Here is a 26,459-nt window from a genome sequence, read left to right on the forward strand (position 1 = left end):
CTATTTTATCTGTTCCTTGACAAATGAATTCCACAGCGAGGAATGATTTTCCCGGAAACGCGGAATGAGCTTCGCTAAATCTATACGTTGACGTTTAACCTGGATATAAAAAGGACGAACCGTTCGACCTCGCGCCGGGAAGATGACTCGATGCGTTTCCAATTGGAATTTCGCATTACGCCGTGTATTTTCCAAAAAACGGGAGAAAAAAAGGGAACAAAAAACGTTTAACAATTTGCACGGTTATTTCCGTGGAGCGCCGGTGGCTGCGGGTCGCACGCATCATTTCTCATGTACGCAACGTGCACGCAGAACAAATAGACGTTCGATTCAACGTGCATATACGCGTACGTACACATGAATGGGGTCAACGTTTCGATTAACGTTCGTCAAACAACGCTGCGAACGCATCGGTGTACACGACAGTAATCATTTCCGTGCTGACCGATTTTTTGACGTGATTGTGACAACCTTTCAAATAATACCCAAGCTTTGCAACCCTTCCCCTCCCTTCCCTTCCCTTTTATCCCTTCCCAGCCAGCGTGGATTTTCAATGTCGATAAATCTCCATCGGGGCCCACCTCAATCTCCGTCACCTGGAATCCATCTTTCCTCGAGACGTTTCACAAAAGATATTTCCTTTGGTAAATCAGAAGATTCGTTGAGATGTAAAATCTTAGTTCGTACACCGCACGCGGATCGTTCCGCTGGTATTTACAGCCCCTTTTTCTTATCCACCTGTCGGTAATGTCAATACGTATCCAGCCCCGCATTCCGTACAACTTGTTTATCCTCGTGTTTTCACTCTTTCGCCGGATGTAAACAACGGTTGGCAAAAAACGACTGGCCTGTAATTCTAATTTTTCCGTAAATACAGAAGCGTAACAATTCTCCACGGCGAGATGTACATATCATCAAGTACTCTTTAGAAATGACTTCTTCGCTAAAACTACCCAAAAACGTCTATCTTACGATACAGATGTTTTGATGTGTTCCCATTCCGAAACCTTTCTTAGAAAAGATCTTCCAAATAGATAAATATCTACTACCTACATAGGTTAGATAACCATATTTGATTTTCCCTAGGTAGTGATCGAATACGTTTAAAAATACCCGAAGAAGACCGTATGCCATGGATGAACATAGATATAAAACAAATTCGACGTTCGGTCCGTAAGATCCTCGCGGTTTACATTAACCTGTCTCTCTCGAGCCGTTCATCGTTTCGATCAGATCGTCTTTGTCTTGTGCTCTTACCCCTTCTGGTTCTGGACTAGCCAAACCACCTCTACGGCAGCACTTTATTCCAACCTCGGCCTCAACGCGATGTGGGTGGACGCAGAGTTGGTGAGCGCGCAAGGGGGCGAGAAAGGGAACGAGAGAAACTGGGAGAAAGAGAGAACGACAAGATCGCAGTGGGGGTGCACGAGGGTTGGAGTTGGCGTTGGTTAGACGTGGAGGGGAGAAGGGCATAGTGTATTTCTCCGCGAACCCCTCCGGCCCCCACCCTAGCCGCACGGGCGCCAACGTCAAGCGCTTTCGAGACGTTAAGGCCGACACTCGTGCGGCGCACTTCGGCCCGACGACATCGGCCAGAATCGTAGGCACGTGCGTGTGCGGTAACATCCCCTTCGTGGATCGTCGGGGATCGACGTGATTCACTCGCGACGCCACACGAGTACGGCGAGTTCGCACGTCGATTCGTCGGTCGTGGTTATTTTTTTATTTACCGAGCAGCGTCGCGTGTTTCCGTAATTCGTGAAAGTTCTCGCGTCTGTTCGTCACGGTCGAATTTGCTTTCGCGATCGCGTCGTAACACGGAAATCGTAATAACGAGAGTCGCAGCTACGAGAACGTAAGAACGCATTGACCGTCACGTGGTATCGCGAAGCCACTTGGTCTTTCGTAGCGATGTGTAAACCGCACCGCGAGGAAGGGTGAGAAATAAGTGTGACCTATGTAAATGTAAAGTGAGACACTGCGGCGTGATCTGTTCTTGAAGAAGGGTTGGACCGGTTCCTCGATGCGCCCTTCCTTGGAGGGCGCAGCCTTTACGCGGTGGCAAGTCGAACATCTTTGACGATAGCTCGCGGAACGCGCAGAATTTGCAGCACGTAGAAACGGAATAGCTTCGATAGAAGTCAGAGAGCGGACGAAGAACAAGCTTGCCGATCGACGACCGGAAGGATCATGAAGAGGCCTTACCTCATCCCCGTGAGTTTTTGAAAGACCCTTTTTGATAAAAAATTGTCATTCAGGCGAATGCAGAGACGTCCGATCGAAGTGTTCCAGGGCATGAGCGTGTGCTCTATTCTCGATTCTTTTGCCTCTGGTCCTTTTGATTCTTCTATGCGTCTTCTTCGTTTCCTCCTCCTCCTTCTTCTCCTCCTTCTTCTTCTTCTTTCTTCTTTCTTCTTTCTTCTTTGTTTGATCGTCGTTGCTCGCGAGTTGACAGTGAAAGCGAGTCTCCATTCTACGGAGAGTTTGTTACCCTTTAACACGCGAAAGCTCACCGTTTCACGCTCGTCTTGCCTTTTTCTTGCTTCTTGCCAAAGATCAAAGACCAACGACGTCGCTTTAATCTGCCAATGGCGGAATGGCGCATGTTTCCTCCTCCTCCTCCTCCTCCTCCTCCTCCTCTCGCCGATGGTTCTTGCCTTGAAAAGACGTGCGCTTTTCGAACGCTGTCTTGTCCCATGGGCGAGCTGGTCCTTTCGCCTCCTCGCCTATCGCTATTTTCTCTCTTTCTCTATCGTCCCGTGGTCCGAGAACGGCGAAATTAACGAAGTGGCCACGTGACTCTCTCTCGACTCGAGGGGGAACGAGGTCAGTCGGTGCACGCGACCCGCACAATGTCCATTTCGAGACCTTTCGAGGCTTAAGGGTTCCATCCGGAAGTTTTACGAATGGAATTCAAGTTTTTCGTCGGCCACCTGAGACCTCTGGCGGGTCAGTCCGCCTCTTCGCTTCTGTTCATCAACTTTTAAATGGCCACTTGGAAAATTCATTCGAGTCGACAAAGAGCTCCGATGTCACCACCCTATTTCTGATCCTATTAATAACGTTTAACGAGCGTTAATTAGTCCGATGAAAGCATGCGTGAAATTTCATATATTCCTATGCTATTTCAGTGTCGCAAAGTTTCAAGGTATGCGATACATTTGCGGTCAAAATGCCATTCGGACCAAAATGTAGGTTATAGGGAAATACGAATTTAAAAATCACGCAGAGACACGAACTTTCCAACCTCGTTCCGTAACATTTAGGTCGCTAGTAACATATACGTACTTGGAATCGTGACAAGAGGATAATAATCGAAGGTTTGAATCAAACTGACGATCAAACTAGTTTAAACCAATCTTATTAATTAATAAATCTCAACATCAAGCCCTTTTTTCAATATTACCCTTTATATTCCGCACGAAACAGATTTTTATTGATTTTGCTTTTAGATTCGACGCAACCTCGTGTAAATTAAATTTACAATATAAAGTATGCACGTTAAACAAATATTACGTGTTTTCAAACCGTCACAGTGATATCGAGGAAAGCCGCTTGTGTCCTAATTAATACCTCCGTTAATGTCGACAAGTTAGCAACGAGCGCGTTGGATTTCGCATCAACGGATTCCTAGTTAGTCGTAACTGCATCCTCAGTTTCTGAAGAAAGTTATATACCTTTCGGATCGTATTGTACGAATTTCGGGCCATTGCTGTTTGTTGCTGCAGAAACTTGGTCGGAACTTACGAGCGGAGCTCCTCCACGTACAATAAGACGGAACGGGTGAAAGAGGGGAGAGAGTGGTTCTAGAGCTTGTGCAGCTCCTACCCCGTTTCAAAGGAGCCTCCCTGAAAAGAATTCGCAAACGTGCAGATATTCTGACATATGGCCGTCCCTTGGACCCCCGTTTCACCGATGACTTTGATTTTTCGAACAGAACTGCTCGAATTCCCGCGTTTACACATCGAAACTTTCAAACGTATCGATTTTTCCCCCGAGATGCGTATTTTTAACGCGATCTTTTGTGGATTTAGCATCTTCGTGAATCGTGTCTGTTCGAAATGCGACTTGAATTGCGAATGCAAATATATGGCAGGATTGTTAACTGCAATGAGAATTTAAATAATTATATACGTAATATTTGACATTGTTCGATAAAAATATTTTAATATAATAAATATTTTTGCAAATAACGGATAGATTTATCCACTATTCGATAAATGATCTCAAAAGAACTCGCAATTAGAGAGCAAACTAAGAAGGAAATGATCGATTTCGTTTTGTCTTCCGTTTGATCGCTTAAAGAGTTGTTTCGCCGGTTCGATATTATACGATATTATATTTCAAAGACCTGCACCCGGTTATGGTTCGCAAGTACGACGCTGGGGTTGTTTGCAACACAGGAGAGGAAAAACTCTGAAAATGCGAGCGTGCAAACGACGCGAGACAAGCGGCGAGATAAAGAAATTTTGACGCGGCGATTTCTCTTCATTTACTCTTCTTACCGGCTTTACCCTGTAAATTGCGCTCCATGTAATGCACTACGTGAACGTTGAAATTTACATTTTTTCTGACTTTAACCCGTAAGGATGTCCAACGATTTTGCTGCTGGGAACGATGCAAAAATCGGCAGCACGAAGACGCGACTCGACACGGTCCAATTTCCATTTCTACGACAGAGCATAGTAAACTCTCGTGACGAGGCTTATCGTATTTCCGTTCTGGTCCCTTGTTTTAAAACTGCATGAATATTTCACGAACGCTTCAATCTTTCCACCAAGGTGTCGCCAAGACGGTACCTGCTCGCCTCGAAAAATATCCGACCCTGTCATGAGTTTTCCTTGTCGAACGAGCAGAAGGTAATAGACCGTAATCTCGAAGCACAATGACGAGATCTCTGTTGCTCGTGTCGTGGAATTTTCCCACCTCCTGCTAAAAGAAGCTTAGGAGTCGGCTACACAGGCTGACAGAAGTCTTCTTTATTGCTTGGTTGATTTTGCGTGGCCCACCCTCGTAGACATGGTCGCCGTAAGGAAACGTTACAAGGTTTATTCTCTCGCTACTCGCTTTCTTTCTACTTTGTTTCTCTCTCTCTCTCTCTTTCGTTGGTGTGTACCTGGTCGAAAGGGCTCGGACGATGGCGTCACAGACAATAGCTTTGAAATCAACACGAGCCAACCGGCCGCAAACACCCGGCAAATAAAAGTTCGTGAGTGTGAACGAGATGAACAGATAATGGAAACGCGAAAGCAGATAAGTCGAAGGGCGAATCGAGGTTATGGAAAAAAGTTTCCAGTGTTTGTCGTGTTAATGACGACGCCACTCTACGCTCGCTTTCGCTCGCGATAATGTTCGCGATTTCTCGTATACCGCATTAATACTTGACGCGAAATTATTTTTGTCTATCGTCCACGCGCATCGACGACAATTATACGGTAGATGGTGTAGTGAATATCGCGATACGTGCACGTTTCTTCGATAGGTCTATTAATTGAGAGGATAGAAAGAAAGAAACAGAAAGGAATGGAAGTTACACGAGAGCATCGTTTATTTGACCCATATTCCACTAGAAAACGGAGCTATTCTCGTATTGCATGAAATATTCGACTATTCTTTGGGAATGCGGAGGTGACCATCTTGCGGCTATTTACGAGACCGAAATGATTCACGAGGTAGCGGGGAAACGATGTTTGCGGACCGGTTATACTGATTCAGTTTATCGGGGGTATTGCTGTGATTCAGGAATGAGAACCAGCGGAACAAACAACTATATTTACGTAGATTTCGCCTTGTTTTTTCAATTCTTTTTCTCACAATTCATCCTAAATTCGTCCATTCGTTCTAAAGATACTAACTTCTTTAAACGTTTGTATTTATTTGTCATCGTCGTCGTTCGCATAAATATTTTTAACCTAATCTTCGCTCAGATCGACAAGTAAACTAGATAAAGAATAGCGAAATTATATAAATTGTTTCGAAAAAAGTTTGCGAACCTGGGTACGAACCACGGTAACCGTAGATTCTTACCTTAGATCATTTAAGTACTTACGTTCATACGTGATTTCTACCTTTCGTACAAATATTTTACTCCTTATTAAAATGCAGATAAGCAAATTTTGCGAATAGCAGTCGAATTACGTAATCTCGAAAAGAGTTTGTAAACTTCGATGCAAACCGCAACAACGGTACGATCGACCGAACAGAATGTGCCAGTTTCTCTGACAGTTTTGAGACAGTTTGTCGCGGTCTGTAATGCAGCTTGTTGGCCAGGTGATGTACATCGGCTTTTGGCAGAACGTTGTCGGCCAGCGACGATCTCGCGCTTTGTCCCCGGAACTCCGACAAATTTGGCCACGTTCGTTTTCTAACGAGTTGGAACGTTCAACTCCATGAGCGGAATTACAAACGAACGGAGCTGGTAGCCGAGAACTTTGTCTCTTTCTCTATCCGCAACCTGTTGTCTCTTACCTATCGAAACGTCATTTGAAACGTGGTATGTAATTAGAGGTTGGTCGATAAGCATCGGCGATATTACCGTCCGATATCAGATATTCGTGGCGGAGAATCGAGAAACGCAGCGCGCTTGTGTTCCTCGCTAGTATCGCTTGCGTCGATCGAACTGCTGCCATTATGCAGCAATCTTTGTTTCGTTCGAAACTTGTCAAGTTTTCAAATGATTCGAATTCTCTTCGTTTGCGTCGGCTCCAAATTTTTCCATTATTTGTACTTTAACGACGAAGTCATTTGAATAAGATTAAACAAATAACGTAGGGATGATAATCGAAGCATATTCAACGCGTCATTAAATATTCCTGTTAATACGTTGACTAATTCAAAAGATACGATTTGAATAAAATCGTTGTTCACAGTAAACGCGATTTGTAATTTGTGAGGCCTCGTTGGATTTATTACCAACCTAATTTATACAAAGTTATTAACACTGGTAATTTGTGATTCGTGACTTCTACTTGTACTATTATTATCTCCATCGATCAAATTATGGGCATTGTGCTTACACCAACTCTTGTCACGGTGAATTTAAAATTCGTATATTATTCAAACGATCCAAATTCTTTTCATTTATTCAGAATTTATCGGAACATAAAACGTTTCGTTATTACAAGCAAAATACGTATTTTATATACCTCACTGTACCTGGATAAAGATTTTAGATAGCCAATTAAATTATTTAAAACGAAAACGTATGACCAAATGAAAGTTGGCGAATGCCGTCGTCCATTTGCAGCACAATCTGGGAAATTACACGGTGCCGGTCGTTCAAGCCAGGAATAACCATATTTCGTGGAAAGCTGATTGGCGGTTTCTAATTAACGAGTTGTTTCTGACAATTGAAATCGGGATTATCGACGATACAAGCGACAGCTGTGCAAAGTGAGCGCACGTCAAAGGCCTACCTAGTGACTTGTTCGCCAGTTTCTAGTTACACGGTCGCCCATGGGAAATCTCGCCGAGCATCTCCTGCAGCCTCTGTAGTCGCTCGCGAGGCATAAGGAAACATTCTATAGACGTGTCTCTGCGAGCGACTTGTGCGCCGAGAGATCGCTAATGGCTGCGAGAATTTCTACGAGAAGTCTCCTCGGACCAGGCCTGTCTCTTCTCCATCTCGTTTGCGTGGCCAACACCGAATGTATTCCGGTCTCGTGTCCTAGTCGATCGAGTCCTTTGATTAAATTTTCTCGATACCCACAGGTAATTTTCTCGTACGATTACCACGATAATCAGTACGTCTGTCTATCACGATCGAATATTCACGATCTCAACGAGAAGCTTTCTCGATGAGGTGAACGAAAAAATTTGAAAACGAAGAATATTATTCATCGTGATTAGATTCTTGAAGTTTCGATTTTTCCACTCTATTGGATCAATCGTTTGGATAAAAAGCCTTTTGATCCTATCCATTTAGGATTCGTAATAGTTCAACGATGGTTTTGTATTTCTCAGGTTCTGTAGAAAAAGTAGGGCAAGACCGATCAATGATTTATACGCGCATTATCACTACACTGTGAATATTTATGCAAATTCGTATTTTTCGGTAAGTCAAAAATTAATGGAATACAAAAAGAGATTTGTTTCACCCTTTAAATCTATGAATATTGTACGTATATCGTATTTCAATGTACACGTGTATCTTGCCTCTTCATTATTTAAATGGTTGTTGTAATATTAAAATATCGAAGATATTAAACTGAACTTAACTTTCTTCCGTTTCTAACTATTTTATATCACAATATTCTTTTGTAATTACAAAGTGACATTAAAATATACGACCATCATTACGGAGCCGTGGAATTATCGTGTAGATCCGACACCTACGTTCCTAAATTCTGGAGTATTTTTTCGCGAAACTAGAGAACGACTGGACGTCGTGTCGTTAGCCGGAATCGAACGCATCGATACATCGATATCGGGCTGACCTTGTTCTTCTGTTCGATCTTATCGGAGCTGCTCGTTCTTTCCCTTGTGCAAATACAAATTGAAGGCGTCAAAGGATCCCGAGGCAGCGTTGGCGATAAAAAATATGCTCGTTACCGTGGTCGTGGAGGCGGAGGAACGATCGTCGCGCGAACCGTTTCGTCCCTTCGATCAGTCTTTATTCGGCGGTAAGTGGGCCGTTAATGGGTCGAGGAGCGGCTCGGCCGGTCCTAGCAGCCACTTTACAGATTGCCCTCGAGTAGTAAGCTGTTAAGCCCCGGCGCTGTACAGAAAATGTTTTAAAAAGCAAACGGCAGCCTGCCTAAAAGGATTACCGGCGTGACGCGTGTGCAAGAGACGACGTTTAACCGGCGGTGGTAGCTTATCTGCCTCTTTTCCTCTCAACGCGAGCTTTACAGTGTTCCTACGCCAATCGAACAGCGGTAATAGTATTGTACATATACATCGGTAAAACGTTGAGTCGGGTTCCGTGATTACGGAATGATTTACGAATCAACGTGGACGATAACGATGCGATACGGTCGATCGGTTTTAGCTACGTTACGCGTCGTTTCTACGTTCCTCGTAGGGTGTTGAATCGTTCGGTACCGCCGTCTGTATACTTTGTCCTCGAACTGTGATTTCAAGAACCACGGCGTTGAAAGGACCACCTTCTTGAATTTTCATCTCGTATACGAGAACGTTCGACCGTGTCGACCAAAGTTTGGCTTTTCGTAAGAACTTTACGAAGGAGACGTCTATCAGAAAGCTGATTAGATATGTTCTCTTCAGCTTCCTAAAGTTTTGGTATTCGTTGCTTGTAGAATCAACCTGAACCTTGCGAAATCGAATCGCGTGTAATTTCACGCAAAGGGATTATAGTGGAGAATTCACGGATCGAGACACGAACGCGCACACAATGGATGCGGATGGGCGTAATAGTAAAAGAAGCATATCGATGTATCCAACTTTGTGACCGGTTTACGTGCCAAAGAAGCACAATGCTTTTTCTCGGTAATAGCCTCTCCCGCGTTTTATGGATTCTCTAGCGGCAATCGATATGAACAAGACGTTTCGGATGACGTGGCCCAAGTACGGCCAGCGAGCCAGAGAGCGTTTGTATCTAAGCTCCCTTCATCATTCGGAGCTGATAATGGGCCAGTACCATCGGGATATTCTGTATATTGTATCCTCGATTCCTTGCGACCAGTTTGCCAGTCGATAATTCCGCGTCTGCCATATGCGATGGACGTTTCCCTTAAATGTTAGGTACATCTCCCACTCTTACACACACACACACACACACACACATTCTGTTTTCCGATCGAGGGAAATTTTCCAGCATTATACGAGGAGGAGAATGTATCGATCGATATAATTATTTGGGACAACTTTAAGAAAATTATCGGATCGTTATGAAAAATTCATAATGTGTTTGATAGTGAATATAATAGTGTTTTATATTTGATGAAAGTGGGAAGCATACAGCGAGACGAAATGTTAAATTCTGATTTTAGTTAGATACTAAAGGAAGGTAAGGGGAAATGTTTGAAATTAATTAATCGTAAAGGTTTCATTTTTTGACAGGATAGCGTTGGGTATCGTTGAATCTTAATGGAAATGTTCAATTCCATTTACCATAACATTGTCACACTATCAGTCCGACTCTTATAAAACTCTTTTAATTACGAGGCATTGAATACTCTAGGGTATTGAAGGAACTGAAGTAAAATCTACTTGAAAGAGTTCATTGAAGATGACGATAGAAAGTTTTTTCAAAAAAGAACTCGTGAAGTGGCAGCCGGCAAAAAGTCATTAAAGGAAACACGTGAGAAAATGCTAACTGTTTCTTAAATTTTTCTTGGAACTTTCCAAACGACCAAATAATATAAATAAATTAGATTACTGTTATCACATCTTTAAATAATATTTCACAGGAACTTGGAACCCATAATCACGTTGAAAATCCATGACAGTGATTAATCTCTCGCGTGTTAAATCACAATCGTTTCCAAATCACAGGAGAAATAAAGTCGCAAGTCCTTGACGGATGTATTCGAATCTCTGGCGACCTAATGATACTCCCCTTGGCGTCGAGTATTGCGTAACAATAGACGATTTCTGCATGCATGGGTAGATTTATCGTGCGCGATTAAGCGTCGCTACTCGGTTGCCGGGCGTTGTACGATCGTCCGGCCCCGTCGCGTCGTCGGTGCGCACACGTGTCGGGAAAGCAATTACCCCGCGTAAACGTCGGGCCAGCCAACGAATCAACGTCCAAAACGAAATTCACCCCTTGCCAGCTTCTTCCACCGTGATTGATAGTCTTATTCCGGCTACATACACGACTACGTTATTACGATTGTTTCGTTCGTTCGTCGAAAATCAAACTCGCTCACCGTTCTCCACCGGCAGATTCGCCGCGTTTCTCTGCCTTCTAAATGCCAGTAGCTTTCGTAACGATCGGCGGTGAGTTGTAAAAATACACGGTATATTTACGGAGGGAAGTATTTCCCTGTTCCGTTTATGGACAAATGTTTGCACGCCCCGTGGAGAGAAACGTGGAGAGAAACCGCTCCAGAAAGATAGCCCCGCGGAAGAGAAATACAGAGGAAAAGGGAGGAAGGACGTATTATGAAAATGGAATTTTCCTCGGACCCGTGCGTGGTATTCGAGCGGCTTTTAACTCGGCCTTTACTCTCGCCTCTAGTGGAAGAGTTCGAGAGGTTGGTAGAAGATTAGGAAAAATCTTCGAATCTCCGGAGACTTTCGTACACACGTAACGAGACTTTCGAAATACACGTAAAATCTTTAAGGGATTGTATTCGCACGCGTGCACACATACACGCGCGTAACGCGAGATTTCTTCGAGGTAAGAATCGCCTTCAATAGACTGTTTCCTTCTTCTTTCTCCCCTTTTCATCCTCATGTTTATCGTTGATCGATCCCCGAGCGGAATTTGTGCTTTTCTACTCCTTGTACGGCTGGTAACGAGGACGACGAGATTAGATATCGATTACGTCGATATCATCACGCATTGCAGATGAAACGATATTTTGTTCGGTTCCCGATGGTCGCTCGATGAGAACGGGATACCTTAAAGAGCGGATAAGCAGTGACTGGTTTAAAATGGAAATACTGGCCGTACGATTACGCTGGCCCCCTTATTGTCGACACGGAACCCGTTATCGACCGTTTACTACCGTGTAATTTCCATCAGAGTACACCGTAACTCGAAAAAGTTAAATTTAATTCATTCGATTCGATCAAAGATTTTCTTAGTACGAATCCAGGCGCGCGGCTACGTCCTTGCTTCGATTCTTCGTGCGATTGCCAGTCTTCGGTTCATCAAGAATAAAATAAAAATGATCAAGAAATGGTCAACTGGTTGACTTAATTTCGAGACAGAGTAAATTACAAAGTAAATTTCCGATGAAGAAATGATCGTGCCACGATAGCGACGTAAGGAGAAGTCTAGTCGTGAGAAAGCGGCCGTAGAACAGCGCTCGCTTACCTACGTAACCAGTAGACCTAATCTCACGCGAGGAGGATACCTCGAGGGTGTCACGTTATGCAGACCGATACGAGCGATAAGACGCGTGTACACAAGTACGCCGGAACAGCCTTGCCGTTGTGAAAGTTCAAGGAAATGACTTCTACCAACCTGATCTCGCGCGAAGGTGCGCGAGCGTATGAACATAGTCTCGCAGTTTCTCCTTCGTATCCAGGCCCTTTATCGCCGGGATGAATGTCTTTCTTATCTATCGACAGTTCTCGTCTCGTCGCTTCGATTGTTTCGTAGAATGTAATCGTTCCATCTTTTATATAATTCCATTTTTGGATTCGAGGATTTTCGTGATTCGTGATGCGATAGTCTTCTTGCGCTCATCGCCAAATTCATCGTCTTCTTACGCTCATTATCAAAATTCATCATTATTATAGCGTTCCTATAAATACGTTTCCTCTTCTGACTTTTGTCGTTAACGTGATCTTGTTCTGTTGGATAGGTAGATAGCACGGTAACCAATTCCTTATAATTAAGAAACTTAATTAGACCTGTTAACCAGACCAATGAAATTAAAAATTAATAAAAAGGAATCAATCTGAAAGAGAGCGATTCTGATACTTTATTCCTAGCAAAAATGAAACAATCTGTTAAAAAACAAATGTGACGAGATAACTTGTGTTCAGCAATTAACAGATCAAGAGACAGCGCTGTAACGTATCTTGCGATCAAGTAATATACTGCTTGTCTCGTGGTTGTGGATCGGTGGATAGTGGATTGGTTATTTAAAGTATAGAAAATCATAAAAACTTGGACTCCATCATCGCGACGTAAAAAGGAGACACGCAGATATTATCTTAGGCACAATTCTGCAAGGAAGATCAGTGACGAGACCCGAAAGAAATGTACTTTCCGCTCGTTCTTTCAACTTTCATCTTTTTCTTTTCGTTCCGCCGCAACTTCACACTAATTTCACCATATCAAAGTGTTGATCAGTTACTACGTAATAACACTAACAGTTGGTTAACGAGAAAAGCGCGAACCAAGGAAAGAGATTACGTCGTTAAAGCAGAGGGATTTCGTGAGAGTTCTACTAAAACCGAGAATATTCAATGACGGCACCCTCGTCGTCATACCGACGTCCCGTTTAACTCTCTACAAGCGTACGTGCTGTTCCTCGCCGTCGTATAGTCATTTCTAACTGGACCCCGCCAGTTTAGAGATAATTTTGACATTGCGTACTTCAACTACGCAAATGATTGCCCGGAAAAGCATAGCGCAACATAATTAGCAGGCAAAGGTTCAATGGAAAAGGCTCGAAGCTATGAATAGAATTACGCTATAAAATCGAGATTTCACGAGCGTGTTATACAGCAGCAGCCAAGTAGGCACGAATACCCTATCGGCGATGTCGTTACTCCGCCATTCTCCGTTGGGTTCTCCGATATTACGATTTTGCTCGATTCTGTTCGTTTCCTGTCCCTAGCTGGAAATTGACGCGGTGTCGTACCATATAGCGTACGAGTTACTTTGATATTTCTATGAAAAATAACATGTTGCTAATTTTCCGATCGAGTATCCGATTAACCAAAGATACGGATCGATGCAAGAAACACAAAGGTCTGAGGAAAGTATGAAAAAAGCTTTGAATAACGTGGACGTTTTACGAAAATACCAATCGAGTTACACGCATACGAGCAGTTATAAGGCAGGACTGGGCTTTTACGAGCCTTTATAACTGCAGGAATTAAAATTTTTATATCGCTCGGGACGACCATTTTGCCCTCGATTGGGCGTGAAACGAAACAAATTGATTTCGTAATGGCCGCACGCTGTTCCAATTACTACAGATTCGATTTTATCGATGGGACAACGAAAAATAATCGGTCCCGTTTACAACGTGCTTCTCTCTCTCTCTCTCTCTCTCTCTTTTATTTCTCTGTTATTCTCGTTAAACGATCGTGGTTTGATCGATGCGTATCTTATCCGTGCCATTGTTGAATTTGTCCTATTCTTCCATCACTCGTCATATTCGCGTGGCAATGAAAAAGTACGGAACGAGAAAGGGAAAACTGTTTAAACATCGAGCGACAAACGTAACGCAAAGGTCCGGTAACGAATCAACGATAAAATAGCACGTGTAATCGAAAACATTACACGGTCCTTTCCCGCTTTTTTACACCGCGTCAACTCGATGCCACCAACCAATTTTCCTTTTGTTTCGTGTCACGTGTTTTTTTATAAAATTAAATGTTCTATTTTCTCTCTCTTTTTTATTTTTGTTTATCGTCGGAGTTTATTGGAGTCGATGTCGCTGGCATTTTTCCAGTGAAAAACAATGTTGAGAAACAAAGTTTACATCCTTTCCGTTCGAAATTCATCGCACTAAACATCGTAATTTCACATAGAAAAAGTAGAACTGTACCTCCTCAATGGAAAAATTCGATTTGTAAAATTAATTTTCAACTTTCATCGTTTCACCTGTGGTTGTATTTTGAAACGTCGTAAGATCTTGTTAAACGGAACGATTTACGCTATGGAACGAGTAATATCGCGATTACGGTCAGGTTGGTGCGCGTTTGCGTCGAATTTTACCGCGAGTTCTCGGTTTCACAAATTCGTACCGTATGTAGAAGCGTGTGCATGCTCGCGAGCGTATTGTACGCGTGCTTATACGGCTGTTTGAGCAACGTTTGTAAGGTTCAACGTGCACTTTATTAACGCTTGCCGGGTGTACGGTTCGCGTCGTCGACAATCCAGCAACCACAACGCGTTTGGTCCACGATTACAACGGCTGGCTTCATTATTATCGCGCAACTGCTCTGTGATGCGGACAAAAAGCCTTCTCCGACCTGCTATCCTCGTAGTCCTTTGAATTAATTCGATGGATCACCTTCGTTCAACGAACTTGCTCGAATCTCCACGAGCATTCGATGAAATTAATTTCCGATAAGAAAAGTATTGGGCGTGTTTTCCAAATAGGATGCGACAGTTATTTATATTAATTAAGGGGAAATTTATATGAAACGAACGTGATAGACAATGAAACGTAAAATATCAAAAAGGATAAAAGCGAACGAATCAGTCTCGAACGATCGTGTGTCAATTTTATCCTTCGAAAATAGATATTAAACTTTATAAAAATATGCAGCCAGCACGATTAACGCGATATCGTAAATCATTTTTGTCGATGTCATGCTCTTTTCTGTTTTATCAACGCGAATCCGGTAATATCGATCGATCGCTAGTCAGAGTTCCGTATATACGTACGTACCTGTATCCTTCTAATTGGTTTCACGTTACTCTTTGTTCCCTCGGCCTTTGTTCGCGTAACAGTATTATACACACATTTTATCATTGCAAATTTATGCGAATTGCTATGCCGATCTTGAATAACCGCGGAAGCTTTCCATTCTATTAACAAACCATCAAGCCGTAACGTGTCCTTTGAACAAAAGAAATCCATCCTGAATCGACTTATTGCCTCCAAGACAATTCCACCCCCTCGAGCGGGTAATTCATGGGATTACGCGGTCTTAGTTATGGGAAGAATAATTCAACGAGGCCGAGTTTTGCCTTGTCTTTTGAGGGATTATGTAAATGCTCGGACTCGATTCGAATCTCGGGATTACTCGCCGAGGTATTTCGATCGCGATAATCGTCGCTAACCGTCCTCCGCCTATTTCCTAATTACCTTCAGCCATTCGTCGACCAACCTCCTTCGACTTTTCTTTTCCTTCCTTCTTTTCTCGTCCTTCCTTATTTTCTTCCATCTCGGAGAGAGGAAATTCCGTCCAACGATGGCTCGAATGACAAATGAATCCGCGAAAAATTCCGCCCCCGAAGCGACGTACGATAGGGATCCAACTGGAAGATATTTCTCGATGGCTCGTAACGGAGCCTCGACCAACAGTCGTTGCTGCTTTAAGCAGCCGATTACATGACGCAGCACGAGCACCAACGTCTACAAGGAGGTCGAAGCACGACGACACGGTATAAAATTTTTATAGAGAATTTCTGATTGAACGACCGTTTTACGACATTAGCAAGGGCTCGCGAGCCACCTTTCCTCGTTTCCACGCGTTCGCTCGATATACGTTCGATTTTGAAATATATTCCGACTTCTATGATCGAGGGAACGAAGAAATCTACGTTACTTGTTTAAACGGAGACCGTGACATTTTTCTCTTTTTTTTTTTTTTTTTACCGGAGAACGTTAAACGCGACAGAGAGACGTCGAAACGTTTTTGCCTCAATTTTTAATCGTTTTCCCCTCGCTGTTAACAAACCTCGAAACGGGCTAAACATTTCTTGATACAACGTTGGATCTTTGCGTGTTTTTGAAAGAAGGTAGGTTGAATTTAATAGAATTCAAAATTCGACTTCAAAGTAAGGGATGGTAGTTTGTTTCGATGCTTTTTCTTTTCTATGCGGCCGTGGTGAACGAGCGGAGCGGAGGCTTATACTGTACGGGCCACGCAAACGAGAGATTCCGTGGTTTTCCATAGTTCCCTGACGGTATGCGAAGTATCACCGCAGCCGGCGGTTGCGTGTGCGAAGTGTTCTACTACGAACACGGCCACTTTGTCCTGTGACTACGAAGTTTATTAAAGAGACTACGAGAAACGTTTTGGAACGCTTTAGATGGATCTCGTCTCGTTTGTGTAAAGACCAAGTATGCGTTTTTGAGGCAGTGAAATGGAACTTTTCCAAATTGCCAAGTTCAACTGTGAAGTTACGTCGATTGAAAAGATACTATAATAATATTTGATAAATTCCATCAATTTCTTTTTTCTTATTAATTCTCCCTGACTCAGTTTCAAACCGAATATGGCTGAACTACATAAAAAGTATAATTTTGTCGATCTTCTAATTATCATATCATTTCACAGTTAAAGGAATGTACTTTGATATACTTCAACCGAGAAACAATTTATCCGGTCGAAAGGTATAGCTTTTCTAGCGAACATAAACATTTTTCAAAGAAACGCCGTATCCAAGATTTATAAAAAGACAGTTTTGATAATATTTAATTGGTTGACGAGGTATCGGATTTTGGCATTGCTCTCGTATGAAGAACAAAATATGCGATGTGTCGTGCTCTTTATCTTTTCGAGATTTTTTCGTGAATCAATAAAAAAGAAACTGAAAAATAAAACACGCAATATATATCTGATTAAATTAAATCATTTAACTAAAGTTTATGTTCCATAAGCTGGTCCTCGGACTCTTCGCCAAACTTAAAAGTTAACTTAAAAAGTTACGTTCGGTTCGAACTTTTTCCCCGTTCCTTCCCCGAAGCGAATAGAACGAATGAACCAGATAAAGTTGATAAATACTCGAAACCATCTAATTAGGCCCGGCTGTTCGAAAGAAAACAGTGGAATCGGAAAGGTTAATAACGACCGTCCTTCTTCTTATTAGAGCACTCTCTTCCTTGTCAGGCTCGTTAACCCGCGAAAGACAATTATCGCATCCGCGCGTAAACAGGATCGATCGATCGAGTGCGCAACATCCAGGCTCTGTTCGATTGAGTTGTTCCACCGGTTAACCGTGGAGCACCATTAACGGCTACTTACCTGGTTATTAGGAAGTTTCCCGCTCGTTCTGCCGATCTCTCGACACAAGAACGTCGTCAGAGCAATTACTCGGACACGAGGGTTCCGAGAAACGTTCGTGTCCAACGGTCACGAACACACACATCACGTTGTACCAGAGGCGAAGAACGATCGAATGATCGTTTCGATATCGATGCCGTGTATCGTGGTACAGTCGCGATGAAAAATCGTTACCGATAGCGGCTCGCCTTTCGTCTTCAAAAGCAAAGACGAGCCAGGAATTACGTTGATTGCGTGATTTAACGGCGCGAATGAGAGTCGAAAAAGAGAATCGAAAGAAATCGTCGAAAGACGAAATTGCAGAACCGATCGGCCAACCTTTGCACCGAAAGGATTCGCCATTAGCGGTGTCTGTTGCTCGCCGAGTGGCATCTTTCGTTCATCGTTTCTCTCGCCCTTTGATCAGAGATAAGTTTATCTCGACGTTGAGATTTCGTGAGATCGATCGGAGGAATCTATGAAAATATGAATGACGTTTCCTTCGAAGAGAAGATCGAGTCTCGACTATTTGGTAACTCGTTCGGATGTAAAGAGGAAACAAGAGAGGAAATTCGAAAGAACAATTTCGGATGTTTAACTTTTCGAATTTTAAAATTTTCAAACTTCTCCGATTTCGATTGGTTCGAAACATCGATTTTCGATGTAACAGTGTCTCGGTCGACATGCGACGAGGTTCGTCGCGGTACTTCTAATTAGTCAAAAATAATTCGTCTTCGAGAATCATTAGTGGTTACGACGATTGCGTTTCGCCCCTTTGCAGCGCCGAGACGAATCAAATTTCATAGCCGATCTTCTTCGGTTGCTTGACCTTAATTACCTTTATGCAAATGACTTCGCATTGGCGTAACTCGCCGCTGCGGCAGACTTTACCGCAACTATCGATAATGTTTTCATCGTCAAGATTTCCATTACTTTCGTCATTTCTAATTAACTTCTTAGAAAAATCTTGTGTTCAGGGACCACTGATTATTACAATTACTGACGAGTACATGCTTAAAATCAAAATAATATTCTAAATATTATTCTATTTGATTGTATATTACTTTGTATTTCAGTGTTCCATTTTATTACTCTTCGAAAGGAAAGATAGGAGAATTTACCGCAATAAAAATTTGATTATTCCAAAATTGACTATCACGATAACACACACTGTACACTGTATAAACAACAGGGTCAGCAAGTTCATAAAAGATGAATATCAATTTCTTTTGCCTGCACCACGGGGAGGAGCACCGATGTCCTGTCCCACTTTCCAGTATCGCGTTGTATAATTCACGGATCCGAATAATTTTTGTCATGAGCGTTCAAAGCTACACCTCGGTATATTAAAATGTTGGCGAACCTGCAAACAAAGCGACTGTTGTCGAAGCCCGAGATACGACGAAGGCAACCGCTCGTTGTGTCGCCGTGCTAATCGGAAATCTGGCGCGCTCAAAGCCAACCTAATTAACGCTTGGAGTGCAAAGGGTTAAACGTATCCTAAACGTGTGCATCTTCGAGCCTTTATCGTGTAATCGGCGACTATTTGGGTGGAACGTTATAGTCCAATAACGCTGATAACTTTGAACCGCTTTATCTTTGCGTCGTGTCGACTGCGTTATTGAAACAAGGTCGAAGAGAAGTATTACCAGAGAAAATATCTATCCCGTGAAACCGTTAAAAAATAAAACGGTTCCACCGTTGTCTCGCTAATTAGGAACGCGGTTTCTGCTAACGAGAAGCGTTTCAATGACGTCGATTCATCGATCGCCGGCAATAACGAAGCAAACGATTCACGGTTCCACGAACAACGTTTCTGAACGAACAAGTTTGATCGATCATGGGGACCAGGCATTTATTGTCAGTTTCCACCGACCTCACATGTCCGTACTTGTATGCAATTTTTCATAATATGAAATTCCAAGTTTTACGAGTCGCTCGTACTCTATCCGATAGGTAGAGAAAATAGTCTGGATCTTCGAAGAAATAACCAGGATGGCCGAACAAGGGTTGCGAGCGATCGTGTGCGGTGTCGAGAACTCTCGTGCAAAGTAATGCGCTAAGTTTGCGTCACCGAGGCTAGCCGAGGCTACGAGAAAGAAGTAGAAAAAAAAAAAAAGAAAAAAAGAAACTTTGCACGAGTTGGCGTCAATTTGTCAAGCGTACCGAAACGTATCCGGCTCTACGTTCCGTTCGAACTATCCTGAATCGTCGTTTTCGCGCGAACGGTACGAGCAAAGTCCGTTCGACTTCTCGTTCGTCTATTTATTCTCGCTCTGCACTAGAATTATACTGTGATACCGTTTTCTCAAACTTTAGGAAAACTGTCTTCGTTATTATTTATGTCTGTGAATTTTTCCAGGTATTCAGAAGTAATTCGTTTGTTGGGAGAAAATTTTCGTTGGCACCCGTAATGAGTCTACTTATCGGGCCCTAAACTTCTATTATACGCGCAAAAATTATAAGACAAATTAATGAATTTCGGTTGTACGAATTATTGTCTTTTGACGGATTCGTATAAATTGATATAAATTTCACTGTATTTGGCGAGTAATAAGTAAATTATATCTGTTTAATACGATTAAAGTCTCTGTCACTGTTCTATGTCTCTTGTTATATTCATTTTTCATGTCTGTACATCTCTGTTTCTAATAATTCTGTTTTTAAGTCGATATTTATCACAGTATCATACAAATGATCCTAATCTATCAATCCTATAAAACGTCCACTCTTTCTTTCTTCCGGCTCATGGTAATGATCCTTTAATTATTTTAGAGTAATAGAACCGTTCCTAGTAACGATCCTCTGGCTGTCTTGATCGGAATAAAATATTCATACACATACCGTCCAATCATTGACCTCGTCACTCTCTCCGCTTATTCAGTCATTCTTCACATAAAATTTCAACGAAACATTTCTATCGGCCTGTAAAATGCAACTCGTTGACTCAACGGTGCTTCGCTTAATGAGGTTTGTAAGATACGAGACATCCTAGGACTTGTTCCTTTTTCGTCTCCACGTGCGTTTCCTCATTGCATCGATTTTAGCGCCGACATTCCGTGGCGTAAGCAATTCGTACTCGACGTAAATCACGTCCTCGTTTGACTGTTTGAAACCGAGCATTCGCTTCTATTTCCGAGATTCCTAGAGTTTAAAGCTCTTTACGTGCAATCCTTCGTAGAAGTAGTACATTTTTTAAACACTTTAACAATTTTAATCACATTTTAAAGAAATTTTTCAGAAATTTGTTGGATGTAATCGGGATATAGGAACGCAAGGATACGCGTAATTAACGAGAAAGATAGCGACACGTTTGCAGACGATTTCAGAGGCGCAGTTCCTCGATTACTATCTTTTATCACACTAAGCGTTATCTCTAGGTATCTTGTTTGCTACCTTCCCCAATTTACCGTCTACCGTATTAATTAACTAAATTATAGAATGTTAGAATATTACCTCCTGAATATTCACGCCATATTTACACTCCAGCAACAACCACCTCAAATAATTTAATTCCCGGTAACCACTAACGTATATGGGCTTGCCTTTATACTTTCTAATCCACCTTTATTCCATACACGATCGAATAGTCAAATTTGCTAAACATCCGAAGCAATTAACTTTTAAATACGTCGATATCTGAATTCTTATTTTCTTACTACAATAAAAATCAAATCAAATAAAAATCTTTTCTAAGCTGCAACATTTCAGTCCTTTTTATCGCGAAAGACTATAATAACAAGAAAGGCATCGTTAAACGAAATACTATATTAGATTAACTTTTTCAGCACGATGAATTCACAGCTAAACTTAAATTTTTAACGACGAGTAATTGGAAAGATTATATGCTACTGACAATAATCGAGATAAAGACATGTATAATTAACACGTTTATTATGCTCGTCGATAGCTTACTAAATTTTTTAGAATTAAGATTAAAATAAGATAAATTCCACGGGCTCGACGACGTGAATGACTTACAAACAACATTGTTAGAAAACAGTGCGATACAATTAAATATTACGGTATAGTATATTTCAACGTATTACGATTGCCAGGGAAAGATATATAACATTCTCGTGGCTCAATTAAAAAAATTCAAATGGCTCGTCAGCTGAACGTGTCAAAGTTTAATTTCTACTAAACATCAAGCTTTTTACGCTTGTCTTGATCGAATAATCAAAATTTACCTGCGAGTAGTCGCCACCTTCTTCTTTATCGGCGCAAAAAGTTAAAAGAAAGAAGCAAAAGGTTGGAGGGTGTCTCGGAAAAAGTGCAGTCTCCCTTACGGTGAAAGCGGTCCGCGGGTGAAGTTTAACGCGGTTGAACGTCGCGGCGTTATTTAGCCGTGGGCTGTGTGTTTTCCGTGGCCAGTGCAGGCGGCGCGCGTTCGCGTGGCGCAACGAATATCCTTATTCCATGGTTCATGCGTTCACAGTTCCGCACAGCTCCGTTCTAAATTCTGCCTCGGGTATCTCGAACAGAACGCCGGGGCCGGCAGCAAGTCGAGAAGCGGAGAGGGAGACAGAGAGGGAACCGTTTATTGATCAGCCTGTATAAGCGCGAACGGTCTCGTGCGCGCCGCGAGGGGATTACAAACGGGCCACGAAGTTACCAGCTACATTCGTTTCTCTTGCCTCTTCTCCCGGTTGATCTTCTATCGTCGATGAATCGAGCGCGAGTTACGGTCCGCCGGCGAAACGCGCCTACGAAATTATTAATTCGCGTTTATTTGCGACGCGCGTGTGCCACAGTCACGCGACACGATCTGCCCGTCGAGGTTTTCGTGCTTCCCGACGATCGAATTCTCAGTAATCAGACCATTCGTATGAATTTTTTAGTCGCACCAGTTGAGGGAAATCTGTACGGAAACACGTTCGTCGTGTACTGTTTTGTTCACTGGTCGCTGTGTATCAGCTCGGCCTTATCAGGCTCTTTTTAATATACCGAATTACTAAATCTGTGGAAATAATGTGTTTTAAATTGTTTGTTCCTATAGTTAATAGAAGCATACACGTGCTTCTGGTAGAATTAATGTTGACTTTCGTCGAAATAGAAACGTTATTGTATGCAGATATATGTATCGTAGTATTGTGGAAAAGCCTCATTGTTAGGTCAAAGTTCTCGCGTCTACGATGATGATTTCATAATCGTAACTAATCTCCAGTTTTATGAGATAGCTGCGCATTGTTATGCCACCCCTTTCATAGCATAGCGCTAGTTATTTGTAGTTTTTCTTGTCTCATAGAATTTTGTTAAAAACGCCTCAGTAAATAGAACCATAGCCATTGTTACGTCTGGTTACTCTTGCAATACTTCCTGGTGTTACTCAAAGTTGTTGAGAGCCTTGTCCAACACCGTAGTACTTCAATGTTTTCAATAGACGTTGTGTACAGAACAGATTTCAAGTGCCCGCACATGCAAAGCTTCGATGGATTTAAAATCGACCAACGAACAGACAATAGGATATTTATTTTTATAACTTATTTTTGGCTTCCTACATGTTATATCGTAGAGTATTCTATACAATTATTTCCCATCTTTTAACCGAATCCTTTACTATTTCCAAGTCTTCGTGATTATTCTATGATAGTCTTTCTTTCTCTATAATAATTTTTCTTATACTTAATACGTAGTAGCTTTAGTCAATGCTTAGGCACTTTTCGATGAGCTACCAAGGAAAGTTCGTGTGTAGCCATATTTTTATAGCTGGCATGGTTTTCTATGCTGAAAAGAACGTTACACCGCGGTAACGTTGAAAAATACTCAGACATCGATCGTACATCGGTATACAGGGAATTTTCGTTGCGTGACACGTGCTCCGCTATACAATACGTTTCATTTTCCCTTCCCTCTAAAGTGTCGATAGCTATGCATCGAATTCGTTCTGATATAATATCAAAGGAAGTAGTAGTAGGTGTCCCGGATCGTAGGCTACTCCGTTTCTCGCTGCATCATGCAAACCGTATTGCTCACAGGATAAATCCATCAATCTTCCAGCGAAGAAATCCTCCTTCACGGGTTACGGCACCGGGTTTCTTGGTGTGTTTACCTTGTTTCAAGCTCGAAATCAAGCAGAACTGCCGTCGATATTTCAAAGAACATCCCTTCGGCCTCGGGTCTTGTTTATTCGTTCTGCGTGATCTCAGATTGCCTCATCCGATAAATTGTCTTGGCCTATATAGGGGAGGAGAGGTCCAACATGAAAGCTGGATGACGCCAGTCGAGATGCAAATGCAATTTCATTCATTGATTGGCGTCGTCATGGCGACCAAGACGTAGACCAACCTTCCGCCACTTTCGTGTCTTTCCTCTTGCTTGGACCAACATCAATTTTCATTCCCGATGAAACAAACTGGAAAATGGCATTAATATTTCAATTGCGCGAAGCAAACGAAAACTGAAATTATACAGAGCCCTTATGAAACAGGTATTCCGTTAAAGTATCCGTCCCGTCTTGTTTCATCGGAATTACTTCGCCGTACACGGATGTCTTTCAATCAACGGAGAGTTTTCCTCACCGATTTCTCGAGGTAGCTCGGGTGAGCAGACGTTCGCAACTACCTACGAGCATGGTGTCTATCGAAGCAGGAAAATGGACGGGTCCGAAATCAAGAATTCGATATCGGCGAATTAGCGTCGGGAAAGGCCGTCTACACACCGTAGAAATTCGACAAGCACGAACAAACTGTTCTGCATTTGTGCGCTCGTCGGAAATATTCGAGGGAGCGCAGCCGGTTTGACGGAACGCGAATGTTGATCGATTCAATTGACTGAAGTTACATCGCCGTCTCGACGAGTCAATACTTCTTCCGACGCGGCTGTTCCGAGGATAGACAGAGAGATCTCACGGTTTGCTGCTCGATCGTTCCTTACATTGTTTCCAATCAGTACGATCGGCTTTTCCATAGCCGGAAGAATATCGTTTCCAGAGAAGGATGACGGCTCGTTTCGTAAAAACTTATACAGCTAATTTCCAACAGGATTTTTCCCTCTCGTAGAAGAAAGAAAGTGCGGCTTCTTTCAACTATGACCAGACTAGATTTTCGCTGCGCTGTCCGTAGCATCGGCGTGTTTCGTTTAAAACAGTCTTTCTGCAGACTCGGCTACTCTGATTTTTCCTTTCATTTTCCACGTTCCTTTTTTCTTTTTTCCGCCTCTCGTTTTTTTCTTTTTTTCTTTTTTTCTAGCCCCCAGTCGCTTTTCCCTTTTTCCGTTTAATTGGCCTCTCTCTTTTCCTCTGTCCGTAGTTTCCTTCGCTTGTTTGCGGCCCTTCCTCCCTTTCCACCGGTTTCGTTTCTCTCTGTTCTCTTTTTCGGTCGCCCCTCATTCCCCCGATACACCGACGGTGTCCGCAAATTCGGATTCCACACCGGCGTTGGAACAATTCGGGTAAACTGAATGCGTCGCTCGAGGTTTTCCTTTCCACGTCCGTTTCCGCTATCGATGATTTTTTAATCAATGAAATTGAACAAACGCTGCCAAGTGGAGGTTTCTTTTTCAAATTTCTTGCCGGCTTTCTTCGTCCCTCTATCATGTTTCAACTCATTTATCTTTGTCACGCGATTGTGTACGACCGATATTCCAGTTGCGTTGCAACCGATTGTTTCTTTATTCTTTTCTCTTTTCTTTTTTACTGGCGAATAAAAAGTTGCGATAAAAGTGCGCAGCGAATCTTCCTTTTATCTTGATCTTTTATTTGCAATTTCTCCCTAACGCAATTTCCCTTTCGCGTCCATCCCCGACGTGGAACTTCTCCAAATCGTTTCTACGTACTCGAACAGAAATACCAATGCATAACTCGAACAAGCTCGTCGGGGAATTTGTCGAACCGCCTGTGAACCGCATAAAAATAGAACCGCGCTATTCTTTCGCAATTTTCCCAATCAGTGTACATTTTTCTTTGTAAATACACTGTGTACGTTTAAATAACTCTAAAACTGACCCGTAGGTCATATCTTGCAATTATTAGTATGCGATAATTAAACTCTTTTCGATCAATGGTAACTTTAACGATTTAGTCCTAGTTTTCCAACTATTGTAATATTTTACATCCAAATTTATCGATATAAAAACACTCTTTATATATCTTCAATCGATCGAATAGTCCAAGTGTCAGATGTAGAGATCCAGTGGAAAGAAAAATCGTATTTCTATTCTTTTATGTGCTCACATCATTTATCACTCGAACGCTAAGGATTCTCAACGTTTCAGACCCTTGTAAACGTAGAGCAAGAAATGGTATCATTGCCAAATGATGGGAAATTCATCCGATCAGTTACATATGTTTATTTATGCACTATAGATACTTTCTTAAGTTCGATCTATTGACATTTTGCACCAGTTACTGTTATATTCTCTTTGAATCACTGTAACCTTAGATGCTAAGATAAATCATTTAAATGTCCGTAATTCCTTTCATCGTATGCCACATGGCATTTACATTCTATCGACCTAAAATGGAAATTTTTATTTTCTCGACACTTACGCGTTTTATCATCTCAGTTTCTCAATTGCTTTTCTGATTCCAAGCAGCATACTTAATTCTCAAAGTCCAGCCAAATCAAGTCGAATATTTCATCCCCTACGTTCGCTGCCGCGCACCCTACTTTCCGACAAGCGTACTTCGATACAGGGAAATATAGGAATGATGAAACGGTTGGTCGACGAAATTAACACGTTTCGCGACGGATGATCGACAAGGACGGTTACGCGTCGTGACAGCGAACATTTACGCGAGTATTATCGTCGAAGCTCGCAAGGGATGACGGGGTTGAATGCAAAGGGAACGAACGCGAGAGATGAATCGTGACGATTTCCAAGCAAACTTAATTCCCACTCTCATATTTCTACCTCGCGCCGAACTGGAAGATACATCTAGATAAATGCGGCGAAACGTGCCGTGGCGAACGCGAAAATTTTGT

General features: G+C 42.3%; 1 protein-coding gene across 1 annotated transcript in view; it reads left to right on the forward strand.

Moving 5' to 3' along the window:
- The first annotated feature begins 1,548 nt into the window (after nt 1-1,548).
- LOC117239853 (protein madd-4-like) overlaps nt 1,549-26,459 on the forward strand; it is a 258,313-nt gene continuing 233,402 nt past the window's right edge. Inside the window, exon 1 of the mRNA XM_033505680.1 lies at nt 1,549-2,214. Coding sequence (XP_033361571.1) covers nt 2,191-2,214 — 24 coding nt within the window. The 5' untranslated portion in view covers nt 1,549-2,190. The remainder of the gene's footprint in view (nt 2,215-26,459) is intronic.

The sequence above is a fragment of the Bombus vosnesenskii genome, unplaced genomic scaffold (assembly GCF_011952255.1).
Source record: "Bombus vosnesenskii isolate JDL3184/JDL3185 unplaced genomic scaffold, Bvos_JDL3184-5_v1.1 scf7180000014442, whole genome shotgun sequence".
Lineage (NCBI taxonomy): Eukaryota > Metazoa > Arthropoda > Insecta > Hymenoptera > Apidae > Bombus > Bombus vosnesenskii.